The sequence below is a fragment of the Heloderma suspectum genome, chromosome 7 (genome assembly GCF_057233095.1).
Source record: "Heloderma suspectum isolate Gila_16-S chromosome 7, 16-S_ref, whole genome shotgun sequence".
NCBI classification, from domain to species: Eukaryota; Metazoa; Chordata; class Lepidosauria; order Squamata; family Helodermatidae; genus Heloderma; species Heloderma suspectum.
In genome coordinates, this window is record NC_139464.1 from 102632865 (window position 1) to 102655629 (window position 22765).

Sequence of the window (22765 nt, forward strand, 5' to 3'; positions counted from 1 at the left end):
CTGACAGGTCACCACAAATGTTTAGGCAGAAATGTTTGTTCCAACCCTCTGAAAGCTTTGAATCCAGTAAGCAACTAACACATCTATAGTACCCTGAACTCAGGTTTTTCTATTGACAGTTTCATATAGGTGGGGGATGCAAGCAGAAGGGGAAGGTTTATTTGGGTTTGATGGTGTTGTGCTTGGATCATCTAGTCCTTTCTCAAATCCTGTACATGCTAAGTTAAAGTTTAGTGACTGAGCAATCTTATAAATGTGCATAGGTGAGTTCAATGTGACTTACTTGCAGGCAAGTATGTGGCACCCTCCTGATGTGTTGGACACATGAATGTCTTGCTCATGGATGGGGATGCTGGGAGTTCCAGTCCAACATGTCTGGAGGGCACCTTTACTCTCTGTGAAGGGCCTCGGTATACAATAGAAAGACTGATGCATAGGATTGCAATCTTACTATATCATAGCAGCCTCAGTACTTTACACAGAGAGTAAAGGTGTAAGAAATACTTATCTACATACACACAGGAAAGGATGGATTACATCTTCAGGTAACTATGCAGTACTAGGCACTAACTCTGGAACCCCTTATTCATGCTAGACCAAACTGGACATTCTACACACCTATGTAAGTGCAGAATTAGCACTTCGTTAAACGTTTCTCAATTTCATCTGTTTGAGAACTCCCAATGAAAAATGTAACACCACAGAGAAACTTTTTTTGTAACTCTGGAGATGAAGGAGGCAGGCAGAAATGGTTGGCACAAGCCTGGCTGATCCGCAGGTTCCACTATAAATTCTTCATTAATTTTGTAGTGCAGTAGAATGATGTTGCAATTTGCCATCCATGAGCAAGACATTCATGTATTCACTCCCTGCTACTTTTTGCAAACACAAGTAGTCCATCCAGTTACAGCCAATTAGCCAGCCCAGAACTGTAACAATAGCACCCTGGACACAGCACAGTAGTCTCTGGAATAGAATTATGCACACCGCACACAACAGAATAACTTAAACATAAGACTACATGTACTGTCTGCTCAAATTACTTGATGTTTAACCCCATTATAGGAATATATTGATCAGCCATCTTTAGTATTGCCAAAATCGGAATTGCCACCGATTCCAGCCCTCGTTTACACAATACCACTGGAGCATACCAGATACATAAAGTAGCACCCCCAGTTTCTCAGCCACAGCTGATGCATCATTAAACACTAGTGATTAAATATGCAACAGTAGTATCTGAAGGAAAGCAAATTCCTTTATACAACAGCTGAAAGCCAAGCTGCAAACCGTGTTCGGGGGGGGGGGGCAGCTGAAGTCGATACAGGAGGGGGCCTGATCCTTCCAGCATCCCACCCCTCCCTTCTTTGGAAGAAAACCGCACTCTTCCATTCATTTATGTCCGGTGGAGGTCTACCTATGGCTCCTCCATTCTCCTTGTTCAAGGAGATCCTTCCCTCAAAACCTGGCGGTCAACTTGCAGGCCGTTAGTTAGCCCTGCAGCTTCATGCTGCACAAGGCACCTGCTAAACAACCCTCAGCTCGAGAGTAAGCAACGTGACCACGGTCTGCAGCCAGAAGACCGACGTTTTGCTCTTACACGTTCCCTCTGGCCTGCCTCCAAGAGTCACCCCGCTCTGCTGCCATATTCCCAGCTCCCACCCGCGCCTCGTTGCCCTATTCTCAGCTCTCCCTTCCCCTCGGTTTTTCCAGCCTCCCGTTAAGAACAGCCCGCAGCAGGCAGGTAACCGGAATCCGCTCTCCGCGTCTCCCCACAGCACCTTGAATCCGAAGCAAAACAACGCCTTACCTGACAGCCACCCTGACGGAGCTCTCGTCTTGGCCAGTCGTCATGGCTCAAAGGCTGAAGGCGCGGGCTCGAGAGAAAGAACGCACCATTCAAGGCAGCGCGTGTGTTTAAATTAAAAAGCAAAACGGGAGGCGTCAGGGAAGATGCAGGCTTCGCAATAATAACGCGGAAGTCCTGCACGGAAAGTGCTCGCGCTCCGCGGTGAAGGGGGCAGCAGGAGCCCGCCGCGCTATCGGGGGGGGGGGCGAAGCGGGGGCTGCGGCTGTCTCACCTCCTCCGTCTCCGCCACCTCCTCCTCTCTCCAGCCATTTTAGGCGGCTGACTGAATGAATAGGTAGCAAGCCACAGCGGAGGCAGCGAGGGTTATACTCCGCCCACTTCGGCTCTTGCCCTCCCAGCCCGTGCAGGCGGAGCGACGCTGGGATTAACCCGAGCAATAAACTCGTCCCTGGGAACCTCACGCCCCCTGCGAGCCGCCGGCTCCGTCCCCCGCCCCGAGAGGGCGCGCCGGCGCGCGGCCAGCGCTCTCGCCGAGCAGCAGCTTCCGACGCTCGCCAGCCGCAATGCGCAACGAAGCGAGCCCCGCCTCCTGCCCTGCTGCTGCGAGCGCCCGTGCCAGCGCGCTCTTGTCGCTCGCAGGTATCGCCCGGAGAGAAAGAGACTGTCGCTCGCGGGCTCTTCTCAAATTGCACCGGTGGGAACAATTGTTAACGCCCCCCCCCCCGAACTGCGGGCATCGTTTCTTGGGATGGGGGGAGGAAATGCTGCTGCCCAATTTCTGTCGCATCCCATCTGTTGATTTTTTTTTTTTTACTGGTAGAATCCGGTGAAATTATTATTTTATTATTAATTATTATTAATTATTATTAATTATTATTAATAATTATTCTAATTATTCTAATTATTAATAATAATATCCTGCCTTTTTCTTTTCTCTCTTGCAAGGATTGTAGACCAGCTTACATGGTCCTCCCCCTCTCCATTTTATCCTGAGGCAGGTCACCTTGTTCTGACAAAGGCTAGGCCTGGCCCAGTCTGTCAAATCTGATGTGGGTGGCAGAGTTGCCATAGGTGAAAGGAGAGGTGAGAAGGGTTGACCGGGAGCAAATACAAGCCTGCATTCTAAGGCACAGTTTGGGGGTTGGCTGGAATTAGGTTAAAGTGGGTTTTTAAAAGTACAGATTTGAAGGAAAGGGGATGTGTGGTTTTATACATGTATTTTCCTGGGATGGAGTTCCAAATATAAGGACAGTAAGAGATGAGTGGCTTCTATTTTAATATAGAAATAAGAACTGTGTTTAGTGCACTGCAAATTCTCTTCTGCAACCTCATTTTTATCTGTGATGACAGAAAAGTACATGTGCAACAAAAACACAAAAAGCCTTGGGGCATCTGAATGTGTAACGAATTTAGGGCTCAATCCTATGCATGTTTAGACAAAAACAAGTCCTACAACTCCCAGCATGCCCCACAGCATGGCTAACTGCAGCATGCTGGGAGTTGTAGGACTTGTTTTATCTAAACATGCCCCCTTAACATAACATGAGCTTTCATAAACAAGAACCTACTTCATCAGATGCAGCTGTCTTAGACCCCAATCCTGGGCAAGTGTATTCAAAAGCAAGTCCCATTGTGTTTTGGTGACATGACTAGGTATTGGATATTTCCTTGGATATTTACACAGATATTTGGCTTGGATATTTCTACAGAGACTCAAGAAATCCCTTGATTAATACCAGAGGAGCTGCAGCTCAGTAGTAGAGCACATTCTTTGCATATGGAAGGTCCCATGATCAGTCCCTGGCATCTCAAGGTAGGGCAGAAAATTCCTGCCCGAAACCCTAGTCAGTGTTGACAATACTGGGCTACACCAATGCCCGAGCGATGGTCTAACTCAGTCTAAGGCAGTTTCCTATGTTTCTTTCCACATGCCAGCTCTTCAGTCCAAAAATTTTGTTACATAATAGCACACACTCTTTCCAAATATAATGTATTATAATGTTGTTAAGGAAACTCTTAAGCTCCTAAATGCCTTAAGTCAGTATGGCTTTGCTGGAACAAGTGCATTTAGTTCCAGAGCCTGGAAGTTAATGTATTCAATTTTGTAGAGCTTGCATAACACTTTCTGTGTAAAGATCTCATGGTGCTTTACAAACACTTTTTTGTCAGGCCTCCACCTTTGCACACACTTCTTATAAAATTGCTGAGATTCATGCACTACAGCTCCAGTACAGTGCATAGAAACACAAAATACTATGAATTTCATCAGTTGAAAAGAATCAGACATGGTTCCTGCTCCTATGCCTTTAACAACTGCCCAATGTACAGATATTCATCTGCAACTCAGTGTAGACTTACCTAGGAGTGAGTCTCAGTGAACACACTAGGACTTGCTTCTGAGTAAACATGTAGAGGCTTGTACAGTAAGGGTGCAATCCTATCCAGATAGTCAGCACCCGCTGAACTTGGAGGCTGGTGAGGATCCAATGCAGGGCGGGAGAAGAGCAGTGGCTCCGTGCTCCAGCCGCCCTGCAGATGAAGCTTGTCCAGTTACTTTTGTTTGCATGCCAGGAAAAGCTTCTGAGCCTCAGGCTTGAGAACCCTAACTGCACTAATGTAGATGAGGTTTATAGATAAATAAATATAGATCAAAATCCTTAAATCATCTAATCAGAAGCCTATAAAGTGTAAGTAACTGTATGGTGCCCTAAGAAGCATAGTAATAATACAATAGCCACCTGGCTTCAGAATCAGTGTACATTTACTTGACCTGTATTGGCAATTTCCAAACTGTTTATTTTATTTATGGGGAGAGCAATCCTATGCTCACCAGACAGTGTCGGGGGGGCGGGCACAGGATAGTTTGGTTTTCAGGCTCCAAGCTTGCAGACAGGAAACTGCACTCCCTGCCCCTCCCTCTCCCCCTCGTAACTGGAGTGGAAAGAACCGCGCTGGCTACCTTTCTGCATTCCAAAAATGGAGTGTGGAGACGAAGTGTTACCGGGGGCGAGGAGGGGAGGAGGTCAGGATGGCTGCGTTACGCCATTTACTATGGCCGCCTCAGCCTCCTTTCCTCCCTCTCGAAGGCACTGCTGCAAATGGGCGAAATCCACCATTTAGCAGAAATACAGGGCGGCTGGAGCACAGAAGCCACTGGTCTTCTCCCACCCTGCATTGGATCCTCACTAGCCTCCAAGTTCAGAGGGTGCTGACTATCTGGATAGGATTGCACCCTTACTGTACAAGCCTCTACATGCTTACTCAGAAGCAAGTCCCAGTGTGTTCATTCAGACTCACTCCTAGGTAAGTGTACACTGAGTTGCAGAATTCACTTGAAATGTGTTGCAGAACTGCAATTTTCTATTAAAAGTTCATCAGCCACTTTTTGGAGGAAGAAACATCTTTATTGCTAGCTTTTGCTGAATTGTGGCCATTGCCTGGATGAGATTACCCCTCCATACCATACCCAGGGCATAGGAGTGCTATTGCAGTAATTAATGTCAATCTAACATGGTTGCCTCCAAACTGACTCCAGCTATAGTGAATGCTGCTGGAGCTGGGCCCTGTTGCTCTGCCTGGCTTTTTTCCACCTGGCCTGGGAGGGCAGGGTCCCAAACTAACTCCAGGTATAAAGGCTGCTCCTGCTGCTGGAGGTGCCAGAGACCATCTAGCTCCAAGTGCTGCAGGACCTGGACCCTGTTCCTCTGCCTGGCTTTCTGGTGGCCTGAGTATGTGCCTGGGAGGTAGGATATTGGGCCAAGTGGGGGGACCTGGGGGGTGGGGGTGGGGAATTAGTGTAGTGATGGGTAGAGGGAGATATGCCATTGCGAGGAGGACTTGGTAGGTAAGGGGAATGCGGCCCAGACAGTTAATGGCTGTGCCATGTTCCAGTCCTCCCCACACCCGCAGGTTTGGTGGTTGCCCTGTCAGCCTGCCATCAGGTCTCTGGATGCTGCTTTTAAATGCCATATCAGTGCAAAATAAAACCTCCCTCATTCATGACTTTATAGTGGATGAGGTGGCCGATCTGGCATCTGAGACCTGGGTGGGTGAGCAGGGAGGAGTCAGTCTCTCCCAGCTATAGCCACCAGGGTACTTGGTCCAGCATCAAGGAAGGCTTGAGGGATGGGGATGGGGGGGATTGGTGTGGTCTATAGGAATTCCATCTCCCTCTGCAGGGTCCTTGTCCATGTGACCACTGGTCTGGAGTGTTTGCACCTTGTATTGGGTCAGTGGGACAGATTAGGGATTCTGTTGGTGTACCACCCATCCTGCTACTCAACAGACTCCCTAGCTGAGCTGATGGAGGTGGACTCAAGTGTGCTGTTGAGATCACCCAGATGGTTGGTTCTGAGGGATGTCAACATTAATGCTGAGGGCAACTTGTCTGGAGTGGCTCAGGATTTCATGGTTTCCATGACAACAATGGGACTGTCCCAACATGTCATTGGCCCAACACATGTAGCAGGGCATACTTTAGACCTGGTTTTCTCAACTGGACAGGGAGATGGTGATCTGAAGGTGGGGGACTTTGCATCAGTCCCTTTGTCATGGTCAGATCATTGCCTGTTGAGGTTTAGACTTACAGCAGCTTTTCCCCTCTGCAAGGATGGTGGACCTATTACAATGGTCTGCTCCTGAAGGCTAATGGATCCAGGTGGTTTCCTGAAGGCTCTGGGGAGCATTCCAGCAGCTATGGCTGGCTCTCATGTCAAAGCTCTGGTTGACCTGTGGAATGCAGAAATGACCCAAGCAGTTGACATGATCACCCCTGAGCACCCTCTCCATGGAGCTTGTACAGCTCCGTGGTATACGCTGGAGCTGAGAGCGATGAAACAAAATAGGAGATGGCTTGAGTGCAGGTGGAGAAAAACTCCTAGTGGATGCAATCAAACTCTGGTGTGTGCCTATGGCCAGGTATACACAAAGGCAGTGAGAGTGGCAAAGAAAAAAATATTTCACTGCCTCTATTCAATCTTTCATATACCACCCAGTGGAGCTTTTTAGGGTTGTCCGAGGCCTATTACATTCTGGCCCTAAGGACACTTTGGACCCATCTGAGGCCCGCTGTAATGCACTAGCTAGACACTTCCAAGATAAAATCTTTTGCATCTGCCAGGACTTACACTCCAGTTTTATTGCTGCTGAATCAGGTGAGGTGTCCAGAGCACAGCCTGGTCTAGTTTTCTTGGATAAGTTTCAGTTGGTACAGCTTGACATGGACAAGGTACTTGGACAAGTTTGTGCAATCACTTCCATATTGGAACCGTGTCCCTCTTGGCTTATAAAAACCAGCAGGGAGGGAACAGGCAGCTGGGCCAGGGAGGTGATTAATGCCTCCTTGCAAGAGGGATGGTCCTAGGCTGACTGAAACAGGCAGTGGTGAGACCACTCCTGAAGAAATCCTCCCTAGATCCAGAAAATCTTAATTATAGGCAGGTTGCAAATGTTCCATTCCTGAGCAAGGTAGTTGCAAGCCAGCTCCAGACACTCTTGGATGAGACCAATTATCTGGATCCATGTCAATCAGGGTTCAGGATAGGTTTTAGCCCAGAAACAGCCTTGGTCACCTATGTCGGAAGAAAAACAGGGGGAGTGTGACCCTGTTGATTCTCCTTGGTCTCTCAGCGGCTTTCAATACCATCGACCATGGTATCTTTCTTGGACAACTCTCTCAGTTGGGAGCCGGAGGCACTGTATTGCAATGGTTTCACTCCTACCTGAAAGGCCAGCTCCAGAAGGTGGTGCTTGGGAAACGTTGCTCCAGTATGGTGTTCTCCCAGGGATCAGTTTTGTCCCCCATGCTGTTTAACATCGTCATGAAACCGTTGAGTGCAATCATCCAGAGTTTTGGAGTGCACTGTCATCAGTATGCTGATGACACACATCTCTATTTCTCCTTTTTGTCTTCATCAGGTGAAGCTGTGGATGTGTTGAATCAGCGCCTGGCTGAGACAATGGACTGGATGAGAGCTAATAAACTGAAGCTCAACCCAGGCAAGAGTGAGATGCTGTTGGTGGGTGGTTTTGTTGACCAGATAGAATGTGTTCAACTTGTTCTGGATGGGGTTGCACTCCCCCTGAAGGAGCAGGTCTGTAGCTTGGGGGTTCTTCTAGAACCATCTTTGTCACTTGAGACTCAGGTGACCTCAGTGGCATGGAGTGCCTTCTACCAACTCTGGTTGGTGGCTCAGCTAAGCTGCTATCTGGACCAGGATAACCTGGCTTCAGTTGTCTATGTGCTGGTAACCTCCAAGTTAGATAAGGGCAATGCACTCTATGTGGGGCTGCCTTTGAAGAAGGTTCAGAAGCTGTAGCTCATGCAAAATGCAGTGGCCAGATTGATAACTAGGTCTGTATATAAGAACGACTCTGGCCCACTTGCACCAACTGCCTATATGCTTTTGAGCTCAATTCAGGGTTCTGGTTTTAACCCATAAAGCCCTACATGGCTTAAGACCACAATACCTGATGGCATGCCTCTCCTGAAATGAATCTACCTGTACTCTACGTTCAGCATCTAAGGTCCTCCAAGTGCCTCCTCTGAGGGAAGCTTGGAAGGCAGCAACGAGGGAGAGGGCCTTCTCAGTGGTGGCCCCCCATCTGTGGAACGAGCTCCCCGATGAGGTCCACCTGGCACCATCATGATTATCTTTTCAGTGCCAGGTTAAGACCTATCTCTTTTTCCAGGCATTTGGCAGCACATGATGAGTTTTAATCAGTCCTGGATGTGTCTTTAGTTTTGACTGACTGTTCAAAGTTGTTTTTAGTTAAATGTTTGTGTATATTGTCTGTGTGGTTTTATGTAAATGACCTGTAAACTTTGTATATTGTATTTTAATGTTTTAACCTCTGTAAACTGCCCAGAGAGCTTTGGCTATGGGGCGGTATAGAAATGCAATAAATAATAATAATGCGGTTAGTTTGGTGTCTTCAAATGACATTAGACCTTAAAATCCATTCTAAAATATTAAATTAATTTGATAGATTACTTATGCAAATCTTATTATATTATACTATACACTAAGCCAGTTTAAATATGTTTAAGCTGGCTGCCCCATCAACATTTTTAACAGGCAGAAAAGAAATATAAAGTATGTATCAAATAGCTGCTGATATTCTACCCAACAACAGATACCATATCTACCAGGCTTATGAGTAATAAACTTGATCCCAGCCAGGAATTGCATGAGAGCCTTCCCAGATAAAGTTATGTTAGTGTCATTAGATGCAAATATGTGAACGGTAAAAGAAACGTTTTTGTCAACTTGAAAGAATTTGCCTTGCATTGTATGGTTTAGATACGAAGATCTCCTAAAGCCCATGTTGGTTTTGTGGGGATCAGGTCTGAAAGGATTACACTGAGTCACTGAATGGTGACTAGTATGACTAATTTATGTGGTATAAACAGTGCTGCTCAATAATAGGTAATAATGACTACAGGATACACCTGTTTCCCTGTTGCTTTTAAGTGCTGCACTGTTCTTTCCATTGTGACTATCATAGGTCAATCTCTCAATTTTTCAAATCTGGAAATGAGTCTGTTCCACAGTATACCTCTGTCATATAATTGTTTTAATGTTCTTACAGTTTAAATAATCACCAAGCCCATCTATCATTACCCAGTGCTGAACTGCATAAGCAAATTTTTAAAAGTAATATCCATGACAATGCATTCAGTAACAGCTTATATCAAAAGCAGCTCAGTCCTAAATGCATATTTAGGATCTAATCACCTGCTTTTAAAAATCCCTTCGAAGTGCACTTGTGGGAGGATGCTTTGGTCAGAATAGTAAATACCTCTTGGAGGAAGGGTGAATCTTGCCTTCCTTAAAAAAGAAAGAAAGAAAGAAAGAAAGAAAACAGTGATTCATTCACTCTTCAAAAAAAGGACATCTTTATTCAAGGCAGGTGTTGGACCTTCCCTTTTCTGGAAGTTTGGAAGAGAACATGCTTTAGCAGAGCAACATGAGGTGTTGCTATAGCAGAGCAAATCCAGGCATCTTTCTTTGGCTCTTCAGTCTGGCCTCACTATGAGAAAGAGACAACCTGAGTTGCTCTGGTGGATGATGTTTGTCTGGAGATTGATAAGAGCAATGTGGCTCTGTGAATCAGTGTGGTGTAGAGGTTGGGGCATTGAACTAGAACTGGGGAGACCTAGATTCCGGTTCCTACTCTGCCATGAAGTTCACTGGGTGGCTTTGGGCCAGTCACTGACTGTCCGCCTAACTTAACTTATGGAGTTGTTGGGAGGATAAAATGGTGAGGAAGAGGACCACGTATGCTCCTTGGGGGAAAGGCAGGATATAAATGTAACAAATAAATAATCTTCCTGGCCGTCTCTGGTACACTAGACTGCACTGTTCTTAGTCACCTTAGGGTGCAATCCTATGAGGATAGTCAGCAGCCTCCAAACTCAGAGGCTGCCGACTATCCAGTGCAGAGTGGGAGGACAGCAGAGGAGATCTTCACCTCTGCGCTCCAGCCGCCCTGCATTTCTGCTAGATGCGCAATTTTGCCCGTCTAACAGCAGCGCCTCGGAGTGGGAGGGAAGGATGTTTTCCACATGCAGAGAGGTAGCCAGCGTGGTTCTCTCCGCACTGACTACAAAGGGGAGGGGGCAGGGAGTGTGATTTCCTGGCTCCAAGTTTGGGTTCCTATATCCAGCCTCAGAGCCAGGAAACCAAACAATCCTGTGGATCCCCAGTCGCTGTTTTGGGCCTATAGGATTGCTCTCTTAATCATCTGGTTGGGGTTTCCGAGTCAGATTCAAGGTGCTGGTTTTAATTTATAAAGCCTTACCAGGCTTGGGACCACAATACCTGATGGAGCGCCTCTCTCAGCTGAAACATACCCGTACACTATGCTCAACATCTAAGGTCCTCCTCTGGGTGCCTACTCCAAGGGAGGCTTGGAAGACAGCAAGAAGGGAGAGGGCCCTTTCAGTGGTGGCCGCCTGGTGGAATGATCTCCCCAATGAGGCCCGCCTGGTGCCAACATTGTTATCTTTTCGGCACCGGGTCAAGACTTTTCTGTTTTCCCAGGCATTTGGCAGCATATGATGAGTTTTAATTGAGCCTGGATTTGTTTTATGGTTTGGCTGATGGCTCAAAATTGTTTTTAGATATACGTTGTCTTTGTGTGTGTACACTGTTGTGTGTTTTTTCTATTTTAAAATTTGCATATTGTACTTTTAATGTTTTAACCTTTATAAACCACCCAGAGAGCTTCAGCTAGGGGGCAGTATAGAAATGTAGATGTAGTAGTAGTAGTAGTAGTAATAATAATATAATATCAGGGATAGCCTAGGGAGTCCACATATCTTAGAAGTTGTCACTTATATCAACCCAAATGCCAAGTGCATTCCTCAAATCAGGCACTGTGGATGGATGAATCTGTCAATTTCGGTTCAGTTCATCTCAAACTTTGAGATATATATTTTTTAACGTTTGCATGAACATTCATACAGATTCTTGTGTGCATTTTCCTAATATATGCACTTTTGTATGCAATTTTTCCTAAAATACACATTTTTTGCAAGCAATTTTCCTAACAATGCATTTCCAAACATTATTTTCACTAATACATGCTTTCCCCTATTATACACATTTCTTATCTGTAGACTTCCTTTGCAAAATCTGGAAAACTGCAAATTTCAATGGATAACTGAGTTTCCAGTTTGCGCATTGGTTTGAAAGTATGAAATTAGGTAAATTAAAATCTGAATCAAACTAATTTCTCTCCTACCCCTATCTAGCACTGGTTGTTGATGTACAACATTATAAAGGTGGAAAGCTCTGTTGCAAGGACCAGGGCCTTTACAGAGATTGCCCCAAGGCTATGGAATAATCTTTGTCTGGAGATGTAAAGTTGCAACTCTTTAGCTGTCTTCCATAAACATACCTTATTTATTTCACCATTACAGGTACCTCTACGTTTTCCCCATGAGACAAACAGAAACTTTGATTGTGGTGAAGATTTTCATGAGGAAAATGGTGCAGGGAAGAAAGGTTAAATGCCCTTCCCCCTGCACTACTGTCCCAGTTCAAATCTCACACACACACACACACACACACACACACATTAATGTTATTAATTTTTTTAAAATTGCAAGAGTTTCCTTCCTGGATTTCTCCCAATCACAGTTTGGCCTTGAGGAGAAGCAAACGAACAAAAAAAACAACCCTTGTCCTTTCTAGCAAAGGGAACAAAAGGGAAGTTTCCCTTTTAACATTAAAGGTACTCCACAAGTAGAAAGACAATATTTCTAGAAATATAAACTAAGGGAATATAAATTAGGTGAGCACCCAAGAAATGCCTTGAACATTATTTGCCATCTTAAGACATGAGGAAACAAGCAGAACTATATCTGGAAAGGTGACATCAGCTTAAATCTCTAAACTGGGTCTTAAAACAACTTTTCCCTTGTATGTTCCTTCATATGTTGTATTTCAACAAAGTGCCAGCAGTACAGTTCACTGACTCTCCTTGCTGAAATGATTGCAATAAAAAAGAAAACTTTAAAGGGCACTCAGGACCAAGTAGCTAACATTTCAAATGGCTCTTCTCTTATTTTTGAAAGTAGGTGAGAGACTCCATTTGAGCACAGGAGTATAAACTGGATGAAACCTGTGTGTTAAGCTGTTGAAAAACTGTTTTATCAGTGGGCGAGGGAAGACAGAATAACACTGTGTGGAAGTGTGGCATGCTTCAGGGTGCACTTTTATGGGGAATTATACCAGACCTGTACTTTGCAGGCAAATATGAACGGTATGCTTTAGAATTTGAAGCTGCTTATGCACTGCTTAGATGGCTGCACTGTGACATTTATAATGGAAAATGCAACCCATGGAATCACTGACTGGCTTCTCAGCTTAAGAGTGAAGAAGCAAAATTAAATTAAAAGGAAAGGAAAACAGGTGAGGGAAGAAATGTCACATGCTCTAGGTCTGAAGAGAGAAAACTAAGAAGTTCATCACTGACGGAGAAGCAGCTATGCCAGTGAAGTGCTTGTTTCACCCCTTGGCTGAGATGTCTTTGCTACCAAAACCATTCATTGAGGGAAGGAGGTGTGCCTCATGCTCCAGAGCTCTAGAAAATTCTGCCATATGGCCTGAGCATGCATGGATCTGATATTTAGGATTGCAAAGAGACCTTAAAGAGGCTACAGAAGTCACAAAATTATTATCTCAGTCATTTGGAATTTATTTCATCAATTCTAAACAGCTAAACTGGCTTGCAGTGCCTTTCTGGACCCAATTCAAAATGCCAGTGTTGATTTATAAAGTTATTTACAGTCTGGGGCCACTTACTCAATATGATCCTGCCTGTCTGCTCTTTAAGGTCATTTGAGGAGGCCCATTTTCAGGTACTCCCACCTACTGCGGTAAAGTGGGTGGTGACTGAGGACTGGGCCTTTTCTGTTGCAATATTCCAACTCTGGAATGCCTTCTGATGAGTCATGCATATGTATGCCACCGATTTTTATGAGTTTCCAGCTCTAGATGAAAACCGCTTTATTGGCACAGGCCTTTTAACTCAGGAATGCTATAGTGTTATCTACTACTTTTACCATTATTTTAACCCACATGCTGCTTTCTAAGTAGTTTAATCCTTTTTAAATGGCTATATTTTCAGTTTTAAGTATTGTATTTCATGCTAACTGTTTTAACTTTACAAAATTCCAAGGTGGCTAAGATAACGCAGGGTGTAAATATATTATTTCATTTCATTTCAATACCACCCAGTAGCCAAAGCTCTCTAGGCAGTTCACAAATATTACAACCCACAAATGAAAGAGAATTACAACGTAATATAAAATCATTGACATAAAAAATGTAAAAACAATTTAAAGGAACCAAAAAAAGCTTTAAAACATTAATTATTTGCTTAATCAAATTAAACAGGTGAACCTATATAGAATGTAACAAAGATAGCACTCTACCACCCTCTGTATCTTTTCAAAGAAAATCTATACAGTGATAGTGGACAGAGGCCTGGTTCACACATAACGACAACCCAGAGTATGGATTGAGTAAGGGTTGACATTAAATCATGGTTGTCGTTGAATTCTGGGTTGTCATTACATGCAAACCTTGCACTATGGTTTAACTGTGGATTGTTAACCACAAACAACCCAGAAATAAAACTCATGGTTTGTTGTTGGGTTGGGGACACTGGACTGTTCATGATTAACAACCCATAGTTAAACCAAAGTGCAGGGTTCGCATATAACACAACAACTGATGATTCAGTGACTGACAACCCATACTCAACCCATACTCTGGGTTGTTCTTAAGTGCGAACCAGGTAAATGTGTATTGATTAATCAAGAATGGACGTGAAATGCCATGCCAAGAGCCCAAGATGATGATCAGGTTAGCAAGCACAGCAGATTGCATGAAAAGCAGACACAGTGTGCATATCTTAAATATTCAAACACTCTCCTGTTTTTGCTGTCTATAATTATAAAAGTTGTACCAATTAATGTCTGGGAAGTTAGAAAATTCATGCATATTGTTAGAAGACAAAATTAGTAATGATACCTTGGTTGTTTCTATTAATTTCTAGATAATGCCCTGAATTTTAACACATGTGAAAAATAGCCCAGAAGACCATGATCATAAAATGGATTTCATTTTTTAATTGTGGAGGAGTTCTCATTATTTATTGTTGTGCCACACTTCAAATGTACCCTTGAATATTCTTGCAATTATATTAAGATCATAAAACAATGCTGCACCGTAGCTCTGTGGTATTTCTCCTAGAAATTTCTCTTATGGCTGCCACTGCACCCATAATTTAAAAGACTGCAAAATCAGCATGGCAGTTCTCTAAGTCTTTTCATACTAAATAAAATGATTCACACCCTCTGTGATGCTTGCGCAGATATATCAGTATCAGTATACACCATGTGGGAGGCAAGGCATATGGAATCCAGACAAGATGGAAGTTCTTTTGGTGGGGAATATTATTGACTCTTATTTTGGATGGGGTTGCATTGCTCCTGAAGTCTCTGGTTTGCAGCTTTGGGTACGCTCTTCGATTCAGTGCTACTTTGGGATGTCCTGGTGGCAGAAGTGACCTGATGTACATTTTTCCAGTAATGCTTACCCTGGTTTGCCAGCTGTGTTCTTTCCTAGAAAGGAACAACCTTGCAATAGCAATTAATGCTTTAGTCACATCCGGACTAGATTACATTAATGTGCTTTATACAGGGTTGCCTTTGAAGAGTTCTTAGAAATGGTACAAAATATGGTTGCTGCCAGGCTGTTCACAAAGGTGAGCCAAACAAATATATACTGTACCAATCCTGATAAAACTCCTTCGCCTCCCAGGTGGTTTCTGGGCCCAATTCAAAGTGCTGATGCTGACCCCTAAATTGCCTGGGCCTAAGGTACCTAAAGATCCACATACACCCATATGTACTGACCCATTTGTAAACCTCTTCCTTGGAGGCCCTGCTCAAGGCTCCATGTCATCTAAGTTATGGTGGAGGTTTATACCGGATACGGTCTTTTCTTCAGTCGCACCAAAGCTGTGCAATTTCCTTCCAAGGGAAGTTCAATGATAGGCAAAGTCTGTGTTGTTCTGGGGGCCATTCACAACCTCCTGAGCATGGAAGGGATTTTTCTCCTTTAGCTGTTGTGTTTTCATTTTTGTCTGTCTGCTGGTTTCACTGGCCCTCTGCTAATTATTTACTTGTTTTAGTTCACTGCCTTTAAATTGTTGCATCTAATTTTAGTAACTGTTATCTGCTTTGAAGGGACCTTGGTGGAAAAGGTGTATGTCCCATTCTATTGTGTTAAATGGGACTTTAAAGAATGGAACTTCTCATTACACCTGTAAACAGATGTTTCTGAAATGTATAGTTGCTGGTTTTGAATGTAGTAGCAAGTTGGGCATTTGCAAAAAAAGGGCTGTTGGGCAGGCAGGGGTGCTTAACACTTTCCATTCCAGCTGATTCTCTCCTACAAATGCCATACCAGGCTATTTGTCTTTGCAGCTGAGCTTTTCTTCTAATCTTAGAGCCCAGCTAGCAGAAAAAGACCCCCATTTAACCCCCCACCACTACTACCACCACCACAGCAAGGTGGGGATTTGCAGTGGGAAATTGGTGGGTACAGGACGAACTGAGCATTTCTTCCTAAAAGCCTCTTCCCCACCCAACCCCCACATTAGGAGGCAAACCCAGGTTTGGGAACTCAGCGTTTGGTTTGTTTACTTCTGCCCTTGTTCATGACTAAATTGCTTCCACGATTTCACAGCCTAATCTACCTCACAGAGTTGTTCTGAGGACATAGGGTTGTAACCAATGTTAGTCTAACTTAAGTCCTGTTCATTTCAATGTGTCTACGCTAAGTAGGACTAACACTGAATACAACCCATAGTGTGGAGTATAAATGTAATAAAATAAAAATATATATGTAATAAAATAAAAACATAACTTTTCTCCAGTTTTACTTGCAGCCAGCCCCATACCAACAACACCCAGAATGAGCTTACCGGGTGATCACTCTCTTCGCAAGTTTAATTGTTCAGTAACTGGAGCTAGCCAGAAGACACCTCCTTATTTCAGCTTCTCTAAGCAAGAGAACCAATTGTTCTACCATAATGACTTTAGCATGTCCTGGCAGTTACACAACCTAACATTTGCCTTAAGGGTACTGTTACCCAACACATGAAGGTTTTCACAATAACACCCCCCCGCACACACACACACACACACAAGACAGACATCAACACATCACCTTTCTTCATCTCTACCCTTTGCATGGGTTGGTTAAAAATGGTTCATGAATTCCATGCATCTTCAGTGTGCCAAAGGAATCTAGTATGCTAGCCGTCATGAGTAGTTACTTCCCTCTATAGAGCTTATGCAATATATCTTGTGACAGCATCCTTCTGCTTAAAGGCATGGAGACAGAGAGTCATTCCCATATTTAGAGACTTACCATCAGAGGTAACTAAGGAGTGCCTTCATTCCTTGTTTTGTTTTCACAAACAAGAAACATAAATTGAAATAAAGCTGGAAATATTGATAGCTTTTCCCAAACGCACATTAATAGGTAATGCAGATACTTACGTTGTATAGGGAGATGAGCCAAAGCACAGTATGATGGCTGCAATCTATGTGCACTTACCTGCTGGGCCAGACCAAGACATATTGCTGCCTGAGGTGAAGAATAAGATGGCCTATTCCGTGTACAAAAGCTGACTGGATTGACTGGATAGTGGTTGACTCTTCCCTAACACTGGTGATGGACATCTTCCACCACACCTGAAGGCAGCAGGCTAGCTTAGTGGGCACAGGCCAGTCCACTTGGCACACTCTGTTCTTCTCCAACGCCTTGCTGCAGTACAGTATAGAAAAGGGCAACCAAAATGCCCAAGGGGATGGAGTATCTCCCCTATGAGGGAAGGTTGCAACAGCTGGGATTGTTTAGCTTGGAAAAAACGAGAGCAAGGGGACACATGATAGAGGTGTACAAAGTTATGCATTGTGTGGAGAATGTGGATAGGGAGACATTTTTCTTCCTGTCTCAAAATACTAGAACCCAGGGTCATCCCATGAAGCTGATTGGTGGGAGATTCAGGACAGATCTTCACACAGGAAGTACTTCTTCACACAGCGCATAGTTAAGCTATGGAATTTGCTACCACAAGATGTAGTGATGGCCACCAACTTGGATGGCTTTAAAAGGAGGTTAGACAAATTCCTGGTGGAGAATTCTATCAATGGCTACTAGTCCTGATGGCTATGTGCTACCTCCAGTACCAGAGGCGGTATGCTTATATACACCAGTTGCTGGGGAACATGGGCAGGAGGGTGCTGGGAACATGGGCAGGAGGGTGCTGTTGCAGTCGTGTCCTGCTTGTGGTTCCCTAGTCGACAGCTGGTTGGCCACTGTGTGAACAGAATGCTGGACTAGATGAACCCTTGGTCTGATCCAGCACAGCTCTTCTTATGTTCTTATGCTGCCTCCCAGCATCTGCTGCCTGAGGCAACCGCCTCACTCTGTCTAATGGTAGGCCTGGTCCTGCTTACCTGAGACTAGGAGCGTAAGTATTTATTAAGATTTTTAATAACAACAATAAACATTAACAGAAATTAAAGAGAAGGGTTATAATGAAAAATGAGAACAAAAACAGACACTTTTGAAATTTAGGTATATTCTGTGGTACAATACTATCAGGAACAAAGTCCAACTGAACTCAGTGAGACTTACTTGCAAACAGCAGTGCGTAGAGCTAGGATGCATATATGGTTTTGGTCCCTAATGCATTGCCTATGCTGTTGCAGTGCAGCAATAGTTGAGTTTTTCACATCCCTACAATCTTCTTCCTGCTTTAACCAGCATTACTAGACTTTGCAACTCCATGTGTGTGGTGTGGGAAGGTAACGTCTGTATTTTATTTACTTACATTGCAAAATTTGTGCACAGCAAGTCATGTACGTTTTAGATGCTACATTGTTCCAGAGTAGCTCTTGTGTTACATCTGTTGCAGAAAAACAACAACAACAAAGGTGTTGTGGCACCTTTTCTTACCATCTAAAAAGGTGGGGGAGTTGAAACCATGAAAAAGGGCATCTCATAGGCAGATCTGTATAAAACTTAGGGGGTGGGGGAGGAAAAGATAGGCCAAACTAGACAAAACAACAGAGATCGTAATTGAGTCTCCTGTCATTTTAACATTTAAAAATAGCTGCTACAGGGGGCTGGGGTGTATGTGTGCGGATTGGGACCATGGCACTGGGGGAGGATGAATAATACTATCCCTTATGTTGGTTTCCCAGCGAAAATCAAACTTATGTGTTCATAGCCTCAGCCTGTACATTTTCTATATTGTACCAGGAAAATGGTGCAGTGGGAAGAATTAAACCTCCCCTTTCCTATGCCATAGTCCCAATTTGGGTTAGCCCCCCTCCCTCAGCTATTTTTGCAAACTGAGGCATGGCCAGTCTAAGCATGGGTTTTGTTGTTGTTAACATTGTTTTATTATTCTAAGAAGAGAAATATAGCAGAACTAGGAAGTTTTTACTTCAGAGCATTACAGAATACTTCTCCCCCAATCCTCCTGACCATAGTCCATAGAAGTAATTCAGTGGGATTACCCCCATGTAGATGTGCGTAAAATTGGTTCTATGCAATTTAACTCAGAATAAAATTCCACTTATTTCACTGGGGTTTAGTCCCATGCAAATGTGCATAGGATTGCAGCCTTAACTTAGTTACTTTCAGTTCAGTTATATGCATGTTTACTCAGAAGTAAGTTCCATTGCGTTCAATGGGATTGGCACCACATAAATATACATAAGATTGCAGCCTCACTGAGTAACTGGAGCAATCAAGCTTTGCCTAAACATCTTGCTCCTTGGCTAGGAATAAATTCAACACAGAGCCAGGAATGGCACACATGGTGATAACATCAGTTGTCATCTATTGCACTGCTACACATCCACCTCAGACCTTTGCCCCACACCTTTGCTGTAATGCTTCAAGATCAGAAACACACAGTGAAGCATAAATTAGGCTGGTAACCAGCCCTTAACTATGAATTCCCTTCAGTAGTGGCTTTATCTATCTATGGACTTTACCCAATGTCCTTTGTCCACCTGCCTATCTCCCATTTGCCTATTTAATACCCTGTCACATTTGTGTAACTCTTGTCTTGTAAACTCCTTGGGCAGGGATTATCCTGTGGCCATTCATTAGCCAATTAGTCCAAGTCTCCTGGTTGAAAATCACAGATGTTACTGCAATTTTTCAAAAGGCACTGTATTAGAGGTAGGGAAGTACAACCTAAACACACAGTGATCAGTGATAAGGGAGATGGGGCAAGCAGATACACACACACACACACACTATGACTGCCTTTAAAAATAGCAGAAAACAATTCACAAGGGAACAGCAGAAACACATGTACTTACAGGCCACGAAGTGCCTGTGACAACATCTCACTCTTAAATGTTCCATCAATTTTGTTCACATCAGCCCTTGAATTAAATACTGCCTGTAGGATCAAAACAAAGAAGGGCAGGGATAAGTGTAGTAGAACAATGTCTAGTGGGTGGCCAAGAGGTTCAGCTTTTAAAGTCTGCTCTTATTAAATAGAGTTACTAATGCATGTGAAAAGCACGTTAAGTGCAAAGTATATTAAATTTGGTGGAGTTGCAGTCATTGCTGCAAAATAAAAGAAAGGGGAAAGTGAAAACATGATTAGAGGAATTTGAAAACTGCAAAGACATTTAGGAGAATAAGATAAACAGAACATTGGTAGAGGAATTGTAAATAGTGCTGAGCCAAAATGGGCAGGCTCTTAATATGCAAACATATTCACCTTTCACAATAGGGAGAATTGAGGGTCCATTTCAGTGGGTTTTCAGTAGGTCCTGTAAAAAAAAAGTGGGCAAACATGTCTCTAGCTTCATGCTCCATTTTTACTTGCATGGCTTCCAGCTATAATGCATAGGACAGGGATGCAGAACCCCATTCCTGGCGGCCACATCTGGCCCCCTGGGGTTCCCCTGAAGACCACACATCCTTCCTTTTCCCCTGTCCCCACCACCTTTCCACAACTACCAATCATTTGGTGATTTCCTTTTTTTCTTCTTCTTGCATTTGTCCCCCTTTAACCCCAGAACGTTAAAACACTTCTATTTGCACACATTTAAATAAGGTGTGTTTTTGACAAGTGCAGTATGTAACATGATAATACAACATTACACTGAAAGAAACTGGAACATTAGTGCCAAAGACTGTAGTGCCAAAAATAAAACAATATAGACAGTTCGGCGTGGTGTCAAACAAGATAACTGTGTGCACCTATGAGAATGTAAGACCTGCTGAACCCATAGGACATACTTCTAAATAAACATACATAGAGTTGCACTGCTAATCTAAGAAGAGCCCTGCTGGATCAGACTAAAGGCCCCTCTAGTCTAGCTTTCTATTCACACAGTGATGAACCACATGCCTATAGGAAGTCCACAAGCAGGACATGAGCCCAAAAGCACCTTTCCAATTATTGTGGAAATGTGATGGCTCACTCACTCACATTTTATGTGGGGTCCATATGACATCATCACCCATTTCTAATCCTCCCATGAATTCCTAGTTCTGCATCCATCTTATTTCTTACTGGAGAAAGTTCAACATTTTTTAGATGGATGGAAGAGTAACACGATGCCCAGTGTTTTAAAAGCCCTTAGCATGACCTAGTTCACATGACTGAAACAAGCCATGGTGGCTTGTTGTGAGCCACAACATGTGCTGGCACACACCATTATGTACCAGGTGTGATTTTAATCACCACCCACCCACGGTTTATTGTGTCATCTGAACCCAAGTGGCACGGCTTCTTGGAGGGTTAAACAATCCTCAAATAACCCGTGGGCTGTTGTAGGAAAAGATGCCTTTTCATTTTCATCCATTTGTATTAGAATAGTGAGATACCACTTAAATGAAACTACTATAGCACTATACCTCTATAATGCTACGACAACTTTCCAGTCACCACCATTTTAGCAAAGTTGTCTATTGCTGTGACCTTTAGCAAGGTGTCTAGAGTCAAAGCTCCCTGAGAAACAGTAGCACATATGTCAATATTTTCATTCATATTTTCATAGAGGCAGCCGGCTGTCTGGAGAGCCTGGGGAGCCAGGGAACAGGCAGGAGGAAAGCAGAAAGTGCTCTCGTGGGAGAAGAACCCAGGCGGAGGAGCTGAGCTCAGATCCCAGTTCTGCCACTGATGCCACACAGGGCTTTGGGTGGCTCCCGCTCAGCCTCACACGCCCCGCTGCAAACGCCCTCCCCTGCAAAGCTGTTGTGGGGACAAAATACAGTGACAATACTGTCGCTACTGTAAGACGCCACAGGAAGGAGGCCTTCGGTCACAGAGCTAAGATCTCCCCAGGGTGGGCATGTTGACTGGGTGATGAATGGCATCGTGGTGGCCAAGAGGTGCACTCTGTCTCTGCCATGGCCAAATTTAATTTGTGTTTTTTCCTGCTGCTCACAGATCTAGCCAGAGTGTATGTAAAGGCCAGTTGGGTGGGTGGGGGTGGTGAGGACACTGCAGAGTTAATGTGGACCATAGTAACAGAAGCCATTATATCTCATATCTGCATTGAGCAGGGGGTTGGACTCGATGGCCTTGTAGGCCCCTTCCAACCCTACATTCTATGATATGATTCTATGATTCCCATTTTAACAGATGTCCCACAAATGTTTTTCAGAGCATCTAAAAGCATGAAATTCAAATGTAATTTAAACGCTGCACTAAACATAGAATTGGAACCTAATAAAATTGTACCATGAGAAAAAATGAGAACATTTCCAGGAATAACTTGCAGGCTCAAAAAGAAAAAAAAACTTACAACCCACCCACCCCTTTTTAAAGTGTAATGGTTTAAGGAAATGTTATTTTTCAAAAACTTTTTAAAGGAGCCATACTGCACATTATTTTAAGGAGCTATATTGCACTTGCTGAACACTGCTGGTTATGTTTGTAAGACATTTTTCAGGGACGTCTCTTTTTGTATGAAACTTTATGAAACACTGTATTCATGCCTTAGGAGAAACCCTGTTGACAAACAACAAGCGAGTTCACAGAAGGCCATGAAGGAGGCAACTTTGCAAGGCTGGTGAATGGATCAGTCAACAAGCAGGCGTGGCAAGAATGATGGATGGATATATGGAGGAAGAAAACAAAAACAGAAGGGAAAAAAATAAAAAACATATCTTGGTGAAGAAACAAATTCAGGGCATTATGACAACAGCCTAGAAATATTTGGATAGTGAAAACAAGACTGGAAGTAAATTATTTAGGGTGGAGGTAGTGGTATAATTATAACTAATAGGGCAAAATGAAGTGCAGGGGGTGGGGGACAACAACTGAACAACACCACTACAAAGATTCTTGAACATGAGATCTGGTAACATGCAGAAAGGC

At 43.8% G+C, this 22765-nt stretch overlaps 2 protein-coding genes across 3 annotated transcripts in view; one reads left to right on the forward strand and one right to left on the reverse strand.

The window, feature by feature from the left end:
• Nucleotides 1–2375, reverse strand: part of KIF21A (kinesin family member 21A) — a 140346-nt gene extending 137971 nt beyond the window's left edge. Inside the window, exon 1 of one of the 2 annotated variants that reach the window (XM_084811008.1) lies at nucleotides 1811–2375. In XM_084811008.1, the coding sequence (XP_084667134.1) occupies nucleotides 1811–1854 (44 nt within the window). In that variant the 5' untranslated portion in view covers nucleotides 1855–2375. The remainder of the gene's footprint in view (nucleotides 1–1810) is intronic. The other variant, XM_084811009.1, reaches the window with a different exon arrangement.
• On the forward strand, nucleotides 2137–22514 carry LOC146340114 (uncharacterized). Its single transcript, XM_084811405.1, has 4 exons — nucleotides 2137–2144; nucleotides 2209–2504; nucleotides 7727–7807; nucleotides 22389–22514. The coding sequence occupies exons 1-4, from the start codon at nucleotides 2137–2139 to the stop codon at nucleotides 22433–22435; spliced, it is 432 nt and encodes a 143-aa protein (XP_084667531.1). The 3' UTR covers nucleotides 22436–22514.
• Nucleotides 22515–22765: the final 251 nt, after the last annotated feature.

Coding starts and splice junctions, on each gene's coding strand:
- LOC146340114 (XM_084811405.1), top strand. Junction 2,505..7,726: donor GCTCTTCTCAAATTGCACCG/GTGGGAACAATT, acceptor TGTCTTCATCAG/GTGAAGCTGTGGATGTGTTG. Junction 7,808..22,388: donor TAAACTGAAGCTCAACCCAG/GCAAGAGTGAGA, acceptor TTCATGCCTTAG/GAGAAACCCTGTTGACAAAC.